Genomic DNA, 19,934 nt, shown 5'->3' with positions numbered 1-19,934 from the left:
TGCAGAAATTTAGAAATTGAATGAATGGTTTAACACTAGGAAACACTGTTAGGTCGATAGGTAGTGCATTTTATGTACAACTATATAGATGAGACCAAAATGAGGGACAGATGAGAAGAAAAGTAGGACAAAGGGACAGTGTTCTAAATCAGGGATGGTCCCTTGAAATCAGGGACAGTTGGGAGCTATGACTATAGTGTTTCTTTCAGAGTTCACAGTAGATTCACTAGGATCATTGTGCTTTTTACTTCTTGATATTTGTTTTTTTTTTTGGTAAAAATTATACAGCCTGGTAGGATGCTGTGTGAGATTTCTATACATAAATGGTGTACCAAATAAATCTACTGAAGGTTAAAATCAGTTGATTTTCTGTGTATCACAAAAATAAATGTTATTCCGACATGTCATACTGTGATTTTTTTAAAGCATTATACACTTTCAAATGTTTTTGTTGTTTTAACTAGGTATTATTGTAGTTATACTCTCTTTACTGTTTATTTGCTCTACCCTCTAATGAGGAGTTTACTAGTTGTGGCTGTAGTTTGGCTGACACTATCTTCATGCATTAATCCACCTACCTTGTCCCTATGCCTAGCCATGTCTCTGTGTTGTATCACAAACCTATCTCTTCTAGCATGGTAAGCTCTGTTTGTCAATTGCTCTCCCCTGCACCAGCACTAGACAATGACAAAGATAGTTTCTTCACAGGACAACACAGTTCTCACACTACCGACAGTAGATGTCTTGCATTAACCTGTGCAGTGCCATGCTACATGCCTCATGTTTTAAATAAACAGAAACTTCTGACTTCTGAAGAAATTTATTTTGCTATAGACTCTGTGTACAGGCCAACAAATGACACCATGAAACGACATAATCAATATATATTTTATGCAGGTGAAAAACACAAGGTATAGGTAGGAAAGTTTATAATGTCTTAAAGTGATAAGAGAACAATTTGAACATATCTTAACATTTTTGTTTCTGTTCAAGCTGACCTTATAGCAGTGGTCAAAAAAATATTCCAAGTCTGAAGAAAACAGGATGGTTTGAAGCTCCAAGTTAAAACTGCTAAAAACTGTCTTTCGTTTCTTTATTGTTTGCATTATACAGAGACTTGACTTAGTTTGATCACACTGGACACCTTTTATAGATACAAACACATACAATTTTAGTTCACTAAAATTCTTCTTTTGAATGATAATTCTCATTTATATCTCCACAGAGGCAGTTGTTGGGAGTGGTAAAAGTGAGAAATCCCCACATGAACAAGAAATCAAGTTTTTTGCTAAAGTAAGCTAAATGTGTTTGTATTCTTTGTTACACTTTGGACATTGCAATGTTTTGATTGATGAACATCGTACATAGTACATTGTGACATTACATATACCGTATATACTCAAGTATAAGCCGTGTTTTTCAGCACATTTTTTAGGCTGAACCCCTGGCTTATACTCGAGTGAGGGCAGGGCCGCACTGGCCTACTGGGATACCGGCCATTAGACCGCTTGTCCTGGGCCACTTTGAACTGTGGCTGCAGCTCTCTTCTCTCTCCCTCCTGTACACAGCAGGAGACCACTTTGTTGCTTTGTCACTGAGCTGACTATGAAAATGTCGGCCTTGCTGTGACAAAAGTCCCGCCTTCCTCCTAGACCAGCTCATGTGATAAACAGAACACTCCGTCTATAACAGGAGCTTGTCTAGGAGGAGGGCGGGACTTTTGTCACAGCGCGGCCAAACATTTCAGACTGAGCTCCGAGATACAGCGGAGATGCCCGCTGTGCAATCTAGGTACTGTCTGCTGAGACTACATGAATGGGCACAGTCACTACTAGTGAGGCTGCAACAATGGGCACAATGAGGCGGCAATGATGGGCGTGAGACTACAATGATGGGCATGGTGAGGCTGCTGTGATGGGCACAGTGAGGCTACAATGATGGGCACAGTAAGGCTGCAATGATGGGCATGGTGAGGCTGGGGTGATGGGCACAGTGAGGCTACAATGATGGGCATGGTAAGGCTGCAATAATGAGAATGGTGAGGCTGCAGTGATGGGCACAATAAGGCTACAATGATGGGCACAATAAGACTGCAATGATGGACATGGGGAGGCTGCAATAATGGGCATGGTGAGGCTGCAATGATGGGTAGTAAGGCTACATTGATGAGCACGCCGGCAGCCTCTGTGTTGTCCGTGCCGCACCGCATCCTGAAAATTTACCAGCAGCTGCTGCATTTCCCACCCTAGGCTTATACTCGATTCAATATGTTTTCCCAGTTTTTTGTGGTAAAATTAGATGCCTTGGCTTATATTTGGGTCGGCTTATACTCGAGTATATACCGTAGTTATTTTTGTTTATTGCATACATGGATCATTAGTAAAAATGATTTAAAAAAAAAAACGTATGTTTTGAAAGTTGTTCAAAAATCTCCTATGATATTTTATCTGTTTATCAGGACAGAGGCAAACAGTACAACTGATAGTGAGGTTAGTTCAGAGCAATATCCTGTGATATGAGTAGGAAAAAGAGTTGTGAAACAATGTCATGAAAAGGAAGAAAACATATATTAGATCATATTCTATGAACATGTAAAGGGATTGCATTGTGTTGATATAGGAATTATAAATACATTTAAAAAAATATATTCAAAAATTCTGTTCCATAAAATAGCTACTTAAAAAAAAATAAAAAAATGAAAATGCATTTTCTGTAGCAGTTGGATGAATACAACTGTAAGCACAGCAATGGCTATGTTTAAGTACTGACAATTAGGCTGCACAGCGCCTGAACAATAAGATTCAAATAATTTTTTTCACAAACATTCATGCACACAAACATGCACTATTTTCATATACTGCTCCCTCCCCTTTACATACAGAGAGGTACATACAATAACGTTGAACTAAGGTGAAAGACAGGTATAAGTCTATTGGTACACCTTTAAAGTGGAAGTAAACCCTCCTATAATTTTCAGCCAAGGAAGCTGCCATCTTGGACTTTGTTTGATCTTCAACTGCCATGATGCTGCACATGTGATCAGTTATGACACCAGCCATTGGAGGATTTAACAGTGTGGTTGAGGGCACAACCAATGTGACCAATGCTGCGTTCCTGGCACATGCCGGAAATGTACTGTTTTTTTAAACAGTTAAATTGATGGGTTTACTTCCGTTTTAAGAATCACAATGACTGGAGAAGCGTCAGATAACTGAATTGTAGATGTGGCCATCCCGGGTTGCCATATCTTAGAAAATATTTTAGGATAGGCCTTTCTTAAGAAGATTATATTGTATTTCAGACAATCTGAATTCACTTGATGATAAACTTGTTGAGTTGGGGAGCAGTATTTTTCCAATTAAGGGTAGTCTTCCTGGCTTAAAAGACAGTATAGGTACAAAGGCTTTTAGAATGCCCAAGAGGCAAACTTTTGGTGCCCTCAGGGCTTGAAGACCAAAGTGAGTTTATAGACCATTAAACAAAGTAATCAAAAAAATGGTTTGTGGATAAATTCAGAACATGTGTAACAAATCTGCTGATGTAACACCACAACTAGGCCGTTGGACATCAGTCCCAAGACCCATACAGAAGAGCTTAGCTGGTGTATAAAGCAGGTTGTGAATGAATTGGTGCAAATTAGACCCCTCCATGTGCAAACTGGCTTCCCCTGTGAGAGCATGTTGAGCTTCTTCTCCCCTGGAGCTGCTGTCACTCTTGAAATCAGTGCAGCTGTGTGGGGCCCTGTCTGCACAGTTGTGTCAATAATTCACAGAGATCTATAAATGAATGAACTACAAGTCCCATCTTCCACTTGAGCATCTTCCACTTGAGCAGATAGACGTGTATATTTCAGCATGAGAACAATGATCAGTACGTTTGTCGTTGTTTGACACTTTCTTCAGCTTTCCAGATAAAAGCCTGTACCTTTGTATGGGCAGGGAGCTGGAGGAAGAGTCTGCAGAAGCCTTGCATTGCTCCGGTGAACCACTAATTGTGGGTACAATGCTTTGCAGGTTCCTGTGACAAAAATTATAAATGCACATTTTTTCATGCAAAAATGGTGGACATCCCTTACATTCTGTGTAAGGTTAGGTATAAAGTTTATTGGAGCCATTTTTCAAATGGATTAGATAGTTTGGCTTGCAAACATTTATAGAACGTTGTGGTAAGTTTGGTGTGACCAGAGTTGTACAATAAAAGTTCCATTGGGCATCTCCATTTTTAGTGCATCAAATTGAGTCCTAATGGCATGACATAGTATGAGAAGAAATTTGTAGAGATTTTTTGTTTCTCTTGCGTGCTTCAAAGGATATAAAGGAGCCTTTCTTAAAACTCTGAGAAGTATATACAATATAATTATTGGACCACCAGATGGAGTCGGGGTGACCATATAGTTCCTTTTTCTGTGATTATGCCATAGAGGGATCTGAGATGTTATATGGAACTGGTTTGGCAAGAGGATATTTTCTCTTCTGCTTGGCTCAAAACTAACATCCAATTATAGTATGCTGATGGGTATCATCTTCGAGGGCCTGGAAAGAGTCGCAGACAAGAGCAGTAGAGGAATTGGGGGGCAAGTGCAACCAGTCATAGATATACTGTATGTAAGCTGGAAAGCTATAAAGTAGGCAAATAAGTTGGGTCTACCCTGTGTTGTGTTGAAGTTCGGTGGCCTTTTAAATACACTATATCGCCTAAAGTATTGAGACACCTGCCTTTACACGCACATGAATTTTAATGGCATTCCAGCCTTAGTCTGTAGGGTTCAGTATTGAATTGGCCCACCCTTTTGCAGTTATAACAACTTCAACTCTTCTGGGAAGGCTGTCCACAAGATTTAGGAGTGTGTCAATTAGAATGGTTGACCATTCTTCCAGAAGCGCATTTGTAAGGTCAGGCACTGATGTTGGAGAGAAGGCCTGGCTTGCAGTTTTTTTCTCTAATTCATCCCAAATGTGTTCTGCCAGGTTGGGGTCAGGGCTCTGTGCAGGCCATTCAAGTTCCTCCACCCCAATCCTGGTGTAATCATAAATATCTGGTAACAAAATCATATATACAGCTTTTTATTTATTTTTTTTGATTAGATTTTTATTGGGTTTTAGGAAGAAGAAATACAAACAAAGGCCAATGCTGTGGCTCTATATTAAAATATATACAACAAAATACAGATTGGCCAGAAAAGTGGTAAAACATAGGTAATAAAAAACAAATCCTGCAAGGCTTACAACAGGGGAAATCTAAATGTCACATTATGCTTGATGACATACGACAGGACTAGGAAAGGAAGTTCAATAGTCAGTAGCCAATAGCTGGCCTTGCGTCGTATTTGGTCCTTCGGACCAGCATACAGCCGACTGGTTTTCCCGATAGGAATTGAGTCCGTCAGACAGATTTGAAACTTGTTCTATTTCTAGGTTCCTCTGAATTTTTTAAAGAAAAAGGATTGGACCATCCTACACACGATTGGACTATCCGATGGAATTATTCCATCTGACCTATTCTGCCGGAAAGTCTGGTCGTGTGTACGCGGGATGTGAAGTCAAAGATCTTTCCAGAGGCTACGGAAGGCAAGTGAGATGTTAGAGTGATGTCATTCTTTCAAAGGAATACTGTGTTTTTATTATAGACATAGTTTTAGACACATTGGGAGCCCATTGACTCTTCCAGTACCTTAGGATGGTGAGGCTAGCCAGTAATATGTGGGTAACTACTGTGCAGTACTTAATAGGAAAATCATCAATCCCCAAAATGAGGATTGCCAAAGATGGGTTAGGACACACCAGTATGGTTGAGATTTCAGATACTAAATGGATATTTTACAGCAGTAATTGGTCAAACTCTTGCATGGCCATAGGATATGTAATAATTTACCTATAGTATGTGCTCACAGCTGTGCCACCACAGGGGAGAACTGGAGGAGGAAAAGAGAGCCAGTTTAAATGAGGTGTAGTACCACTGAAAAGTAATTTTTTGGATAGTTCCCAGTGATTAACACAATTGGAATCACAGTAAATAGATTAAAAGGCCCACAGCCATTGGGAGTTGGAAAAGGTCTTGTTGAAATCAGATTCCCTCTTTGATAAAGTGAGGGATTTTTTTAAGTAGGGATCATCTACACACCGGGCCTTGGTGTGTAGAAGATTAGGGGAGGAATGTTTGCAAAGAAAGAAGACAATTTGAAGATAGGAATAATACTTGGCGAGCGGTAAGCTGTAGACTTCCTCCAATTCCTCCCTGTGCCAAGTCAATAGGATATAATCAAGCAGTGTTGCCAATCTTCAGTATTTTTACTGACAGCCAGTAAAAAATGGGAACTTTTCTCCTGCCAATAAATGCCAGTGACAGGAAATTGTTGCCAGTAAAAAAAATATGGCTGTGACCCTCAGCTCGGAACTGTGCATGTACGGTTCTGGTCTAGAGCTAGCCAAGACCAACCGAGTGCCTGATAAAGTGTGTTCAGGCGGCACTGGCGGAAGGCGGATCTGGCAGAAGCAGTGCCTGAGCGTGTCATGTGATGTCATGGTGCAAGGGAGCCAAGTGGAGTGGCCGTAGAATCTTGTGGGGGTCTGCGGGACAGGAGCAAGGCAAGCCGGGAGCGGTGCTGTCAGTGCTGTTTGGACTGGAGTGAAGGGAAGGGACCACTGGGTGTGGAGAGAGACTGTCACCGTGACTCAACACAGGGATGAGTCATGTTGGCGAGGTGTTATCATCATCTGTGCTGCTGCACACTGCTGTCAGTATCACTGTGAGAGTTAATTTCATGTGTGCGTGCCCATTCTAACTTCTTACCCTCCTGAGTCCTGTCCCTGAGTTATTTAGTTATTGTATCGAATAAGAAATCTGCTTCTTGCCTTAATATCTACCTTAAATCACATTGATAATTGCATATTGTACTTAGTTGTAGCCTAAGTACTAAAATTTGCACTTAAAACTGTAATTTTGTAACTGTTGGAAATGGCAGTTAAAAACTTTGCTGTGCCAGTAAATTTTGGGTGTTGTGTCAATAAATTTCAATCTGGTAGGTTGGCAACACTGTAATCAAGTCGTCTACTGTAGTTATGTCATGGCTTGACCAGACTCTGCTGAACAATTTTATAACTCTGATCAGCAGATTGCAACCCGCTGATGACAGTTATTAACCTCAAACGTGACCGACCCCCCCCCCCCCCACCCATGCTGCAGCTTCCCTGTCCCCAGCCACTCCACTTTCCACCACTCCCTTTCACCTTAAACTGCTCCCCCACGCTCCTTTACTATCCTCTTCGCCTCTTCTTCCCCGACACTGATTTTCTCCCCTACAAACCCGATCCCCCGCAGCTACCATCATAAGCCGGCATCCCGCCTCTTCCACTCCCACCGGCTTCAGGTTCCACATGGGGCTTAGGGCATTCCAATGTGTCCACCCCACCAGTTAGATCCCCCTCCACATACTGCCCCCACACCCCAATCCATCACTGCCACCCCTTCCCTCCCACCACCTGCAGCTTTGTTGGCGGCACTAAGCTCCGGTAGCAAGCTGTCAGGCTGGGAAACGCCAGGGGAGGGGGGGAGTGGTGCAGGTGGGGGAGAAGTTGTGGCTTGGGGGGGGCTTGGTAAACATGTTTTTACTAGCCTCCCCCTGTAGTACAGTGGACATAGGCAGTGATCGCTCCTACATAGTAAACCACGAGTGTTGCTATGTATCAGACTGTCATTTTATGAATGAATGAGGAATATCTGTACAGATTCTTTATTTATTTAAGTAAAGTGCTACAGAGATACAGGGGTCTGTTTAGACCTGTAATATCTCACCAAAGACTTCTCCCCAGAAAAAAAGAAATACATGTAAAAGAATGTAAAAAGTAAAAAAAATAAAACACAAAAACTTAGTAAGACCGAGTGGCGGCTGGTACTACATTTTTTTGGAGGGGCAGCAAACAAACCCCCCCAGGTCAGCCCACACTCAGCCTTTCCAGCCTTTCTCAGCCTTTCCACGGTGACCGCCCCACCCTTCCCCCACGGAACTCACCCCTCCAAGGCTTCTTTGACCAGGAGGAGAAGCTGGAAGAAAGTAGCGAATATTAATTTGCTATTGTCACAAGTGGGTGGGTTCTCTGCGCCCTGTGTCCAACCTTTTTCAAGCTAATCAGAGCCTCAGGCTCTAATCACATAGCTTAAAAAAAATCATCCAAACATATGAGTCCGGCGCCCTGCAGGGGGGTGATGCCCCTAATGGACCAGCAGCTTCTGGTAAGACCCCTTTCACATGGAGCTGGTTTTTAGAGAAATGTGGTTATTTACATTTTTGCAAACTTTCAGTTTTCACCATTTTGCAAAAAGGCGCAATTTAAAATTTACAAATATTTGTTATTTATTAGCTCAATACAGGTTAAGCTTTTATATTTAGTAGTAATTTAGCAGGAATTTTGTGTTTATATCTGCTAAAAATTATTTTGGAAAAATGTTTTGCAAATATATTGTTTGATAAACATTTGTACAAATATCGTGGGGCTTTAAAAATCAGTAGTACCTTCTTTTTATTCTACTGGCCCTATGCTTTCAGAAAATATATGGTTTGGAGGGTCTTAAACAAACTCTGAAAACTGTAAGGGAACGATGAAAACCTTCAGATTTTTTGAGAAATGTGGTTGTTTACATTTTTGGGTACGTTAAGTTTTCACCATTTTGTAAAAAGGCGTAATTTAAAAATTACAAATATTTTTTATTTATTAACTCAATACAGGTTAAGCTTTTATATTTAGTAGGAATTTTATCAAATATGCTGTGTTTTTATCTGTTGAAAATTATTATAGTGTATTTTAACAAAAATATTGTTTTGATAAACATTTGCGCAAATATCATTGTGCCCTAAAAATCTGTAGCACCTTATTTGTATTCTACTGGTCATGTTCTCTCAGAAAATATATGCTTTTGGGTGGTCTTTAACAAACTCTGAAAGCTGTAAGGGAAAAAAAAGAAAAATGGAAAAATGGCAAAAATGGCCTGGCCAACCTGTGTGTAAAAATGAAACACAGAGCCTGGCAGTGAAAGAGTTAAGGGACAAAACTTTCTTGAGCAGTTTGAGGAGGAAACACATCTGGTGTGCGTTGGAAGCATATAGACTCATTAAGGTGAAGCTTTGTTGTTGATCTCACAGATACGAATTATGCACCTTCCTTAAGGATCAAACATTGCATCTCATTCTCAGATTCTGTTTTTCTAGCTTTTTAAAGCTTTTGAAGTATAGTAAGAAAATAAATAACATTTTATAACTACTTACCCTTATTAACATTGTTCTTTGGTTTTATCTTTTACAGTTGCTTATGAAAATGTTATTTATTAAAGTGTGCATGCTGAAAAGTATATCTTATATTATATTTTGTAGGTTCTTTTACCACTCGTCGACCAGTACTTTAAGAACCACTGCCTGTATTTTCTCTCTTCTCCAATTAAAACTCTCAGCAGTAGCGGCTATGCATCCAACAAGGAGAAGGAAATGGTGGCAAGGTAAAAGCCTTTTTGTGACTTTCAATAAAATGATGTGATGTTCTTACGTCCATATTGTTTTCCATATGATCCATATAGTGTATTACTAATTTGAAAAACCCTACAAAGTTATGTAAAATGAACTGCAAACATCACATTTAGCCTTTAGTCTTTTGGGCACAACTATAATATAATGTTTAATATCTTGGTGTGTGTGTGTGGCTTCTTGTTTTTAGTCAGTGTTAAACAGCAAGGAAATCTATGGTTTATTCAGGCACACATTAGACAAAACAATTTTCTTTATTAATGTGTGCCTGATAAAGGATTCTATATAGGGTGCTTATCTTCCTGTTTTTGGTGTTAAATGGTCTCTAAAGGGGGTGGAGATGACAATCCAATCAATCAAAAGTCTAGTTTTGTTGTTGAACAGGCCAGATAAAAAATGTGATGACCTCACTGCCCCACTAAATCTAGAGAAAATAAACATTCGATATCCAGGTAGAGATCACTTTCAGTTGCTCCCACTAATTTTGTTTTGCATTGTAAGACTTTAAAAGCTACGTTCACTCCAGTGACTAGGGTCGGTGCAAATCATAACGAAATTTCCTTCTGCGACTGCCGACCCATTCACTATAATGAGAGGTCATCTCTGCAGTGATCACTGTTGGATACGCTTCAGGCTACTCTTCCACACTATGAATTTTGTGTAGATTGTGTTTAAACACTTAACCCAGGGTGGAAAAGAGCCTACCACTAGTAGTGCTTGTTGTGGGGTTTTCAGACCTAAAAACAAAGAGAAAAAAATGAACTATGTGTCTAAACGAAATTCCTATCCTTACACTAACATATAACCAGCCCTAAATAAAATAATTATAACCTAACCCTATAAATCCCTTTTAACACCTAACCTTCTCCTAACATTTGACCTAACACCTATTAACCTGACATCTGGTACATAGTTCCTGACAGACATCGCTACTTCAGTGATCTCCACTTACATATGGGTCCTGTGCCAAGAGGCTGCACCTTTGCTTACTGAACCCAGGAGCTTGACAGCTTGGTGAAAATGCTTTGCGAGGCATAGCAATGACAACACCCCTCCCCCCTTTGTCCAATCAGAGAACACTTTGCATTCATTCAGAGAATGATTTGTATTTTCTGAATGAATGCAAAGTGTTCTCTGAATGGTGCCCATGTTCACAATGCAGGAGAGTAGCCACTCAGTGCAGGACCCAGAAGCAAGTGGGAATCACAGAGGTAGTAGTGTCTGCACGTGTGATTTCTTGCTTCCAGAAGAATTAGCTAGCTTTGGTATATGCATAGCTACACTGGTCCAAAGTGGACCAATGTAACCATGTATAACATACCAATGACTGGAATTATTCTTTAAGCTTAACCTAACATTTAAAGTGGTTGTAAAGCTTTGTTGTTATGCCTATACTTACCTGCTCTGTGCAATGTTTTTGCACAGAGCAGCCTCAATCCTCCTCTTCTGGAATCCCCCGTTGGCGCTCCCGGCCCCTCTTCCTCATTGGGGAGTCCCCGGGGAAAGTCATTTTTTCTTGCGGAAACCTGTGTGTGCTCACTCCCAAATCCTGCTGTTGTGTCCATTCACACAGACAGCAGGACTCGACTATGCCCCCCCGTGTCACCAGATTTGATTGACAGCAGTGGGAGTCTTGCTGCTATCAATCTTGCCAATGAGGAGAGAGACAGTGGCGAGAACTGCTGCGCTTGTGCACATCGATGGATCGGATGGGCTCAGGTAAATAAAAAGGGGGTCTGAGGGACAGGCAGCTACAGCAGACAGGGTTTTTTACCTTAACGCATAGAATGCATTAAAGGGAAAAACCTTAAAGCTTTGGAACCACTTTAAGTCTCTAAAACGTAACTATTAATGATAATTAATAAACAAAATCCTAACCTTAAAGGGGTTGTAAAGGTAAATGTTTTTTCACCTTAATGCATTCTATGCATTAAGGTGAAAAAACATCTGACAATCACATCCACTGACGCGGAGCGCCGGGGGGCGGGGCCGTGTGATACAGCGAGCGGCTATAGCCGCCGGCTGTATCACGGGAGCGCGCCCGCAGATGCTTCTCACCATGCGAGGGAGCTCGCATGAACGTGAGAAGCACCTGCAGGAGGAAGCCGAGACAGCCGCCGAGGGACCCCAGAACAGCAGGTTCGGGGCCACTCTGTGCAAAACGAGCTGCACAGTGGAGGTAAGTATAACATGTTTGTTATTTTAAAAAAGAAAAAAAAATTCACTTTACAATCCCTTTAATCTTAAATGCAAGGTTTACCTTATCAGTTAAAATGATTGTAATGCTTTGAATATTTTTTTAAATAAAATAATAAACATGTCATACTTACCTGCTGTGTGCAATGGTCATGCACAGAGAAGCCCCGATCCTCTTCTTCTGGGGTCCCCCGCTGGCGCTTCTGGCTCCTCCTCCATACAAGTTCCCCCAAAGAAAGCCACTTTCTATGGGGTTACTCGTGCAGGATCGCTCTTGACACAGACAGTCCGGCTCAGCCCTGAAATCTGATTCAGGTAAGTATATAGGGGGCTGGGGGGATTCTATGACACATTATTTTTTACCTTAATGTATGAAAGTAAAAAACTGTCTTAGTCTTTATAACTACTTGAAGTATAAGGTACTGAACACAATAATATACCCAGTGCCAACACAACCTTGACTTTCAAAGACATGCTAAAAATTGCCCATGAATATTATGAATAAGTAAAAATATTTTTTAAAAATGGTCAAATTTCATGAAATCACATTTTCATTAATTATATGATTGTAAGGCCTAATCACACAACAGCATCAGGGACACAGAACAAATTTCATTCCTGAACACCAGCATGCATGTAGAAATTATTAACAAATATTGGCAACTGCATAACAACCTTTATCAGGCAAGAAATACATACTGTATATATTGCTATGTTGTGTGTAGGTGAAAGTAGGGCTTTTGTAATCTCTGTGTCTATCACTGATATCTTTAAATCTATTTTCCTAATGCAATACCATTTTCTTTCATTTTCCTCTGTACTTTTTTCTGTCACTTCAGTCTGTTCTGCAAACTGGCAGCTCTTGTCAGACATAGGATATCATTGTTTGGTAAGTCATTTGCAGTTAGGACAGGCAAGAAACTACAAGTAGGTTGAAAACAATGCATGGAAATAGCACTTAACCTGCTTTCTGTGTGATGTGTGGGATAACACCTCAAGTAAAATATTATGTTATAAGGCACGTGTTTTTTTTCCCATTTAATAAGATATTAAACAATGTTTCTTCAGACAATTTTAAAGGTGCACTCCAGTCAAATGTGGAAATTGTGCATTTAAGCTGATTAAACTCATATTTACATCCTGGCATTCATCTAGACTGTTTTACAAGAGACACGTTTATAGAAGCTAATTGTTTTGAGCTTTCAAAAAAAGAAGACAATTTTTCATATTGGTTCAAGCTTCTTGCTCTCTTGGAAACCTCCTCCAGCCTCACACACACACCGTGGAGGATAAATGGAAGATTTCATTGAACACAATTATGTCACAAAAGACTAGAATGTTATAAAATGTCAGATTACTGTAAATTGAGTGGACTGGTTTTAGCTCAATTGCAATATTTCCTTAATAGTATTATTAGATCAACTTCACTTATTGCCTGGAGTTGCTCTTTAGATGCCCCAGTGTTAGTCATTCAAAATGGGGTTTATATATGGACAAGAATGAAGACCAGAGGATATATGGATAACAGACTAAAGGCCAGAAGTGTCTGGAAGTTCAGGCTGCCCATCCCTGTGATTAGGATCAAGTAATGGATGCGATGGATGGTAGAAAAAATACATGTTGTGCCTGTCCTTAAAGTGAACCTGTGCCAGGTCATGCTCACTGAAGTATTTACATATTTAAACAGTAAAATCACTTAAAAATAAACCCACATAGCCTATGAGAAAGTATTTTTATAGTTTCTAACACAGGCACCAAATCTTTAATAATTTTTTTCCGTGGAGAGCAGATCTGTACAGACTGACAGATTTCTCATGTTAATAACCGCAGGTGTTTCTAATGCCTCGTACACATGATCAAACAATCCGGTGGAAAAGTCAGGCGGACTCAAGTCCGCCGGACAATCCCCCCGTGTGTAGGCTCCGGCTGACTTTTTTTAACCAAAAGTCCGACGGACTAAGAAAGTAGTTTTGCACTCCAATCTGTCCGCCAGACTTGCATTTTGGCGGACAATCCGGCCGTGTGTGTGCCAGTCCGCTGTACTTTTGAAATGAACGGACTTTTCCCGCCCGGAGAAAAGTCAGCTCATTTTGAGCGCATCTCCCGGTAGCCAGGGCCAGCGAAGGAGGCGTTGCTGGCCCCGTCACCTGGTATGGACTTAAAGGGGAATCCCTACGCTGAAAAATCAGTGTGGGGGTCCCCCCCTAGGTCCACATCAGACCCTTATCCGGGCATAGGGGATGGGGACGAGCGAGCGCTCCCCCCCTCCTGAGCCGTACCAGGCCGCGTGCCCTCAACATGGGGGGGTGCCTTGGGGAAGGGGGGCTGCGCGGCCCCCCCACCCCAAAGCACCTTGTCCCCATGTTGATGAGGACAAGGGCCTCTTCCCGACAACCCTGGCCATTGGTTGTCGGGGTCTGCAGGCGGGGGGCTTATCGGAACCCGGGAGCCCCTGGCCCCCCACCCTATGTGAATGAGTATGGGGTACAATGTACCCCTACCCATTCACCTATAAAAAAAAGTTAAAAAAACACAACACACAAGGGTTAAAATAGTTTATTGCACAGCTCCGGGGGTCTTCTGTCCGTCTTCGGGGGTCTTCTCGCCGGACTCTTCCGCTATCTTCTGCTAGCTCTTTTGCTAGCGGAGGAGCCCGACTTTCTTCTTCGCCGCCACCCTCTTCTTCCGACTTCGGGGGTCTTGTCTCCCTCTTCGGTTCTTCTTGCTGGGCCACCGCGCCTTCTTCTAGCTCTTTTACAGGTGGTGGCCCGGTCTTCTGTTGCCGTCTTCTGTTCTTCTCTTCTTCTCTTCAGATGGTGCCTCGTCGCTGCTTCCGCTCACAGTGGCAGGGACGCGGCGCGCGGCGACTTATAAAGGGACATCACCGGGTGATGTCCCCGCCCATTATGATGTCACAGTCCCAGCATCCTCTGGGACTGTGACATCATAATGGGCGGGGACATCATCCGGTGATGTCCTTATATAAGTCACCGCCCGTCGCATCCCCGTCATTGTGAGCGGAGAGAACGACGAGGCAACATCTGAAGAGAAGAACAGAAGAAGAGAAGAACAGAAGACGGCGACATCGGTGACAGAAGACCGGGCCACCGCCTGTAAAAGAGCTAGAAGAGGGTGCGGTGGCCCGGCAAGAAGAACCGAAGAGGGGGACAAGACCCCCGAAGTCGGAAGAAGAGGGCGGTGGCGAAGAAGAAAGCCGGGCTCCTCCGCTAGTAAAAGAGCTAGCAGAAGATAGCGTAGGAGTGTGGCGAGAAGACCCCCAAAGACGAACAGAAGACCCCCGGAGCTGTGCAATAAACTATTTTAACCCTTGTGTGTTGTGTTTTTTTTTTACTTTTTTTTACAGCTGAATGGGTAGGGGTACATTGTACCCCATACTCATTCACATAGGGTGGGGGGCCGGTATCCGGGGGCCCCCTTATTAAAGGGGTCTCCCGGATTCCGATAAGCCCCCCGCCCGCAGACCCTGACAACCAATGGCCAGGGTTGTCGGGAAGAGGCCATGGTCCTCATCAACATGGGGACAAGGTGCTTTGGAGTGGGGGGGCTGTGCGCCCCCCCTTCCCCAAGGCACCCCGCTATGTTGAGGCCACGCGGCCTGGTACGGCTCAGGAGGGGGGGCGCTCGCTCGTCCCCCCCTTTCCTGGCCGGCCGGGTAGCGTGCTCGGATAAGAGTCTGATGTGGACGGGGGGGGGCCCCCACGCCGATTTTTGGGCGTAGGGATTCCCCTTTAAGTCCATACCAGGTGACGGGGCCAGCGAAGGATGCTACCTGGAGACGCGCTCAAAATGAGCAGACTTTCCTCCGCGTGTGTGGGCGAGTCCATTCATTTCAAAAGTACGGCGGATAGTCCGGTGGACTTAGTACACCGTATTAGTCCGCTGAAAAAGTGCCGTGTGTGGGCAAGTAGCCGGATAGTCGGCTACGTGTGTACGCGGCATTAGATGTTAAAAACTGAATGAAACGCACATTTTGGGCAAGTTCGCACCCTTGTACTGCAGTAAAATTGTGTTAAATATGTTACAACAGTGTTACATATATTGGAATGATACAGCACCATTTATTGTGGTTGGCATCTTTACGGAAATTCTCAACTCACTTGCATTGCCATGCAGCAAAACTCAATATACTAACAAGCAATGTTGTGTGCTTCAGAAAATGTTCCATACACCTTTTTAGGTACAGCAGCTAATTTGAATGAACGAATTGCCTTAACACTATACATATTAACATGCAGCATTATGCAATGGTGTGAACAGGGCCTTATGTCCCATACACACGATCAGAAATTCTGTCAGAAAAACTTGGATGGTTTTACCGACGGAATTCCACTCAAGCTTGCCTTACACAAACACGGTCACACAAAAGTTCAGAGAACTTTTGACCGCCAAGAACGCGGTGACGTACAACAATAAAACAAGCAGAGAAAATGAAGTCCAATGCTTCTGAGCATGCGTTTAATTGTTTCTGCGCATGCGTGATTTTTTGCACGCGTTCATATTGCATAAAGACGAACGTATTTTCAGATAGAAACTTTTTCCAACTGAAAAATAGAGAACCTGCTCTCAATCTTTTGCTGGCTGGAATTCTGCCAGCAAAAGTCCGATGGAGCATACACACGGTCAAAATTTCTGACCAAAAGCTCACATCCAACTTTTGCTGGCAGAATTTCTGATCGTGTGTATGGGGCTTTAGAGTCTTTGTTGTGATCCTTGTGAGGGCTTATTTTAACACTTAAAGTGGAATTAAACTGTATCTGAGCACCACAAACTGAAAATGCTATTTAATTATATATTCAAAGCAAACGCACCCATCCATCAGTGTCTCCATGCTTTACTTTATTGGGAAATCACTTTGAAAACTCCGCCCTAGCATTTCTAGCAATGGCCATCTTGAGTATGTGCATATGATTCATATAGCATTTTCTTCCTGGAATCCATGTGCTCTTTGCTCAGGCATGCAGGCAGGAGGGTGTGCTTAGCTGAGAAAGCCCCTCCTCCAGATGAATACAATAAGAATGCCCATTGTCAGGTCACCTTGAGGCGAGGTGACAGGTGCACACCGTAGGGATCAGGAGTGCACCGCAAGGTTGTGGACCCTACGGCTGACTGTTGCAGATGGGGGACAGATCCCACTGGGGTTAGAGCGTAAGATTTCCTGGGGCGCGGAGTCTAAGAGCCAGCAGGTGTTCACCAGCGCCTCCAGTGGTGAGGATGGACTTGGCTGCAACTGGCTCCAGGTCGCGAACCCCAGGGTCCCCCAGCTCACACCCACAGTAGGCAACAGGAGAATAGGGATGGTGAGGGACAAAGCCAAGGTCGGGGCCACAAGCAGACAAGAATAGTCGGGTACATGCCAAAAGGTCAGGATCACAGACAAACAGGGATAGTCAAGACACGCCAAAGTCGGTAACGGAAAACAGAAGCAGAGCACACGGCAGGAAACAGGAAGCAAACACACAAAGGAATACACAATGGTTGATCAGCACTGATGGTCTGCAGTGCACAGGTTAATATAGGGCTCCCTGATGGGGCCTGGGGTGGAGCCATGCTTAGAGGAGAGGTTATAAAAACCACCAGGTGGAAGTGGCTGACCTCTTAGTCTGAAGACATGGGGGAAGGTAAGCAAACATAGGAAGATCACTGCATAACCATGACACCCATGAAGGCTCAAGGAATGTATGATATTATTTTGGCCTAGGCCAACAACCAGGAAGAAACTGATGTAAAAACAGTTTAATATACTTTCTTATCGAATTACTAATTCTAGTAGCATAAAGATTACAAATAGTTAATGCTGATTGGGAGAGTTTAGTTCCCCTTTAAAACTTTAGGAATAGGTAAATAGTTAACCCCTTCCCTCCAAGTACACATATATATGCAGCCTTATAGAAGTGGGTCTTTACCCTTGAAGCCGCATATATGTGCATCTGTGCGCGCTCCAAGCACAGAAACTGGGCTCCCACACTAATGATCTGGAACTGGGAGGCCTGGTTCTCAATCACCTGATTGCTGTGATGGCCTCTTTTTGGCTATCACAGCTATCAATCAGTATACAGACCACCCTTGTCTTTTTTTCTCCTCTTAAATGGAGAAACCGATACATTGTATCATTTTCTCCTTACTAGAGGAGAAAAATATAAACAATGAAGTGTGTGTAAAGAAAGAAACAAAGATAAAATAGGGTTAGGGCCAAAGGTCAAGGCCAGTGTATTTTAGGTAGGATTAATAATTCAACATCAGTATCAGTTAGTGTCAGTGTTAGTTTTAGGTAGGAAAATAAATGCACTATTGTTTCTAGGTCCTACTGTGGGTACAAACAAAAAATAACAAATGCATATTTAGTTTTGCTGCGATCGTCAGGAGCAGGAGAATTTATTTTGGCCTGTGCTTTGGCAGTCAGTAGGTTATGGTAATAGCAAGATTAATACAGCTAAATCTTAAAATATGATTTTTTTTGTGTGACAGTTTTCCTTTGATAATAATAATAAAAGATCAGGCGATATCCATTACCATTCACCTCCAAATATAAGACCAAAAACAAGGTATAATTTACCTGGATACACCAAGCAATGATATGCACAATTTTACTAATGCATGTCAAAGTTGTAAAACTATGTCCAGGCATTAAGATTTTTTCTACCCTCTGTCATGAAGAGGTTAATGTCTATAGTCTGAGCACAAGTGCACTTTAACAATAGTCTTCTGTTTGCATTGTATATAGATGGGTAGTCCATTTTTCAATAGTGATTAAAGGATAAGTTCACTGTGCTTAGGGTAGAACATGTAACATGTTCCAGCACCTGATGCCTCCCCCCTCCTCCAACTACAAGTCCCAAAATCCTTTGCAGCTGTCGGCTTATAGTTTTAATGAACTACCATGGCACTGTTGAGCACTCTGGTAGTTCATTGTCTTTTCCTGTCAGTGCGTATCTGCTTGCCCGTACGAGGTATGGACAGACAGATACACTGAGAAGTCTGCAGGAGTCCTGCATGGCACCCATGATCTCCTGATCACGGGTGCAATGCTTTCCAGGCTCCAAGTAAAAAACAAAAAATATATGCAAATTTTTTTCCCACAAAGAGATGCACATTTATTTTTTTTTTTTAAAGTGAACTTATTCTTTAAAGATCTTTGGCATCTATCTGTCCCTCCTCTGATCTCCAGTTTTGTCAGGAAAAAAAGATGTGTAAAAGAAAAGGCACATTTACTTACATGCAGTTTGTTTCTCTATTACAGTGTTTGTAGCATGTTGATCTTGCTGTTGCCAGTGTCACCTAGAAAGTCACAAGTTGTTCAAGCTGGCTCTAGAGTATAATATTTAATAGCTTTGTATGTGTGTTTAAAAATCATTACCCCAGAATCTATAAACAAAATCCAAAAAATAAAATGTTTCCTTACTGCAATCCCAATCCCAGTTATTTTTTGAGTAACTTGGCGATGGGTTAGAACTTCTGCTGGGTTATTATTGTCTGTGCCCCAATAGGGAGGTTTTTACTCATATTCTGTCTATATGAGAGGGGGTCAGAGATATAGAAAATTATGGGAAGGGTCACAAATAAGAAAGAGTCAGTAGCAAGAACACACTTTTATTAGGGTTGTTAACCACTTGAAGACCAGGTCTTTTCTGACACTTTTTGTTTACATTTAAAAATCTAAATTTTTTGCTCGAAAATAGCTTGAACCCCCAAATATTATAAATATATATTTTTAGCAGATGCCCTAGAAAATAAAATGGTGATCTTTGCAATTTTTTATGTCCCAAGATTTTTTGCAGCAGTATTTCAAACCCAATTTTTCTTAAAAAATACAAGTTGATTCATTTTAATGCAAAAAAACACCATGTATATTCCAATTTTTTTGTAAGATATAAAAAGTGAAAGAAAATAGATATGGAATGGCGACAAACTACGATACTTAGGCAATGCTTTAAAAATGCTTACAGGTTAAGAGTTTAGAGTTGTAAAGGGGGTCTAGAGCTAGATTTATTGCTCTTGCTATAATGTTTGTGGCGATACCTCACATGTATGTTGCGAACACAGTTTACTTATGCATGTGTGACTTGCGTATGAGTTCGCCTCTGCGCACGAGCACGGGGAGCTTTCATTTATTTTATTTTTTTATATTATTTATTTATTTATTTATTGTTAATTGTATTGCCATCACAAGAAATGTAAACATCGCTTGTGATAGCAATACAGCATGACG

General features: G+C 42.0%; 1 protein-coding gene across 8 annotated transcripts in view; it reads left to right on the top strand.

The window, feature by feature from the left end:
• RYR3 (ryanodine receptor 3) overlaps positions 1-19,934 on the top strand; it is a 1,008,486-nt gene that overhangs the window by 651,595 nt on the left and 336,957 nt on the right. For all 8 annotated transcript variants that reach the window (XM_077464742.1, XM_077464741.1, XM_077464740.1 and 5 more), the window contains 3 exons: positions 1,226-1,293; positions 9,365-9,486; positions 12,547-12,596. In XM_077464742.1, coding sequence (XP_077320868.1) covers positions 1,226-1,293; positions 9,365-9,486; positions 12,547-12,596 — 240 coding nt within the window. The remainder of the gene's footprint in view (positions 1-1,225; positions 1,294-9,364; positions 9,487-12,546; positions 12,597-19,934) is intronic.

This window comes from Lithobates pipiens, unplaced genomic scaffold, assembly GCF_037356315.1.
Source record: "Lithobates pipiens isolate NorthernLeopardFrog02 unplaced genomic scaffold, aLitPip1_a1.2 Scaffold_30, whole genome shotgun sequence".
Classification (NCBI taxonomy): domain Eukaryota; kingdom Metazoa; phylum Chordata; class Amphibia; order Anura; family Ranidae; genus Lithobates; species Lithobates pipiens.
Note: the sequence above shows the minus strand (reverse complement) of the source record. Positions and strands in the feature narration are given on the sequence as shown.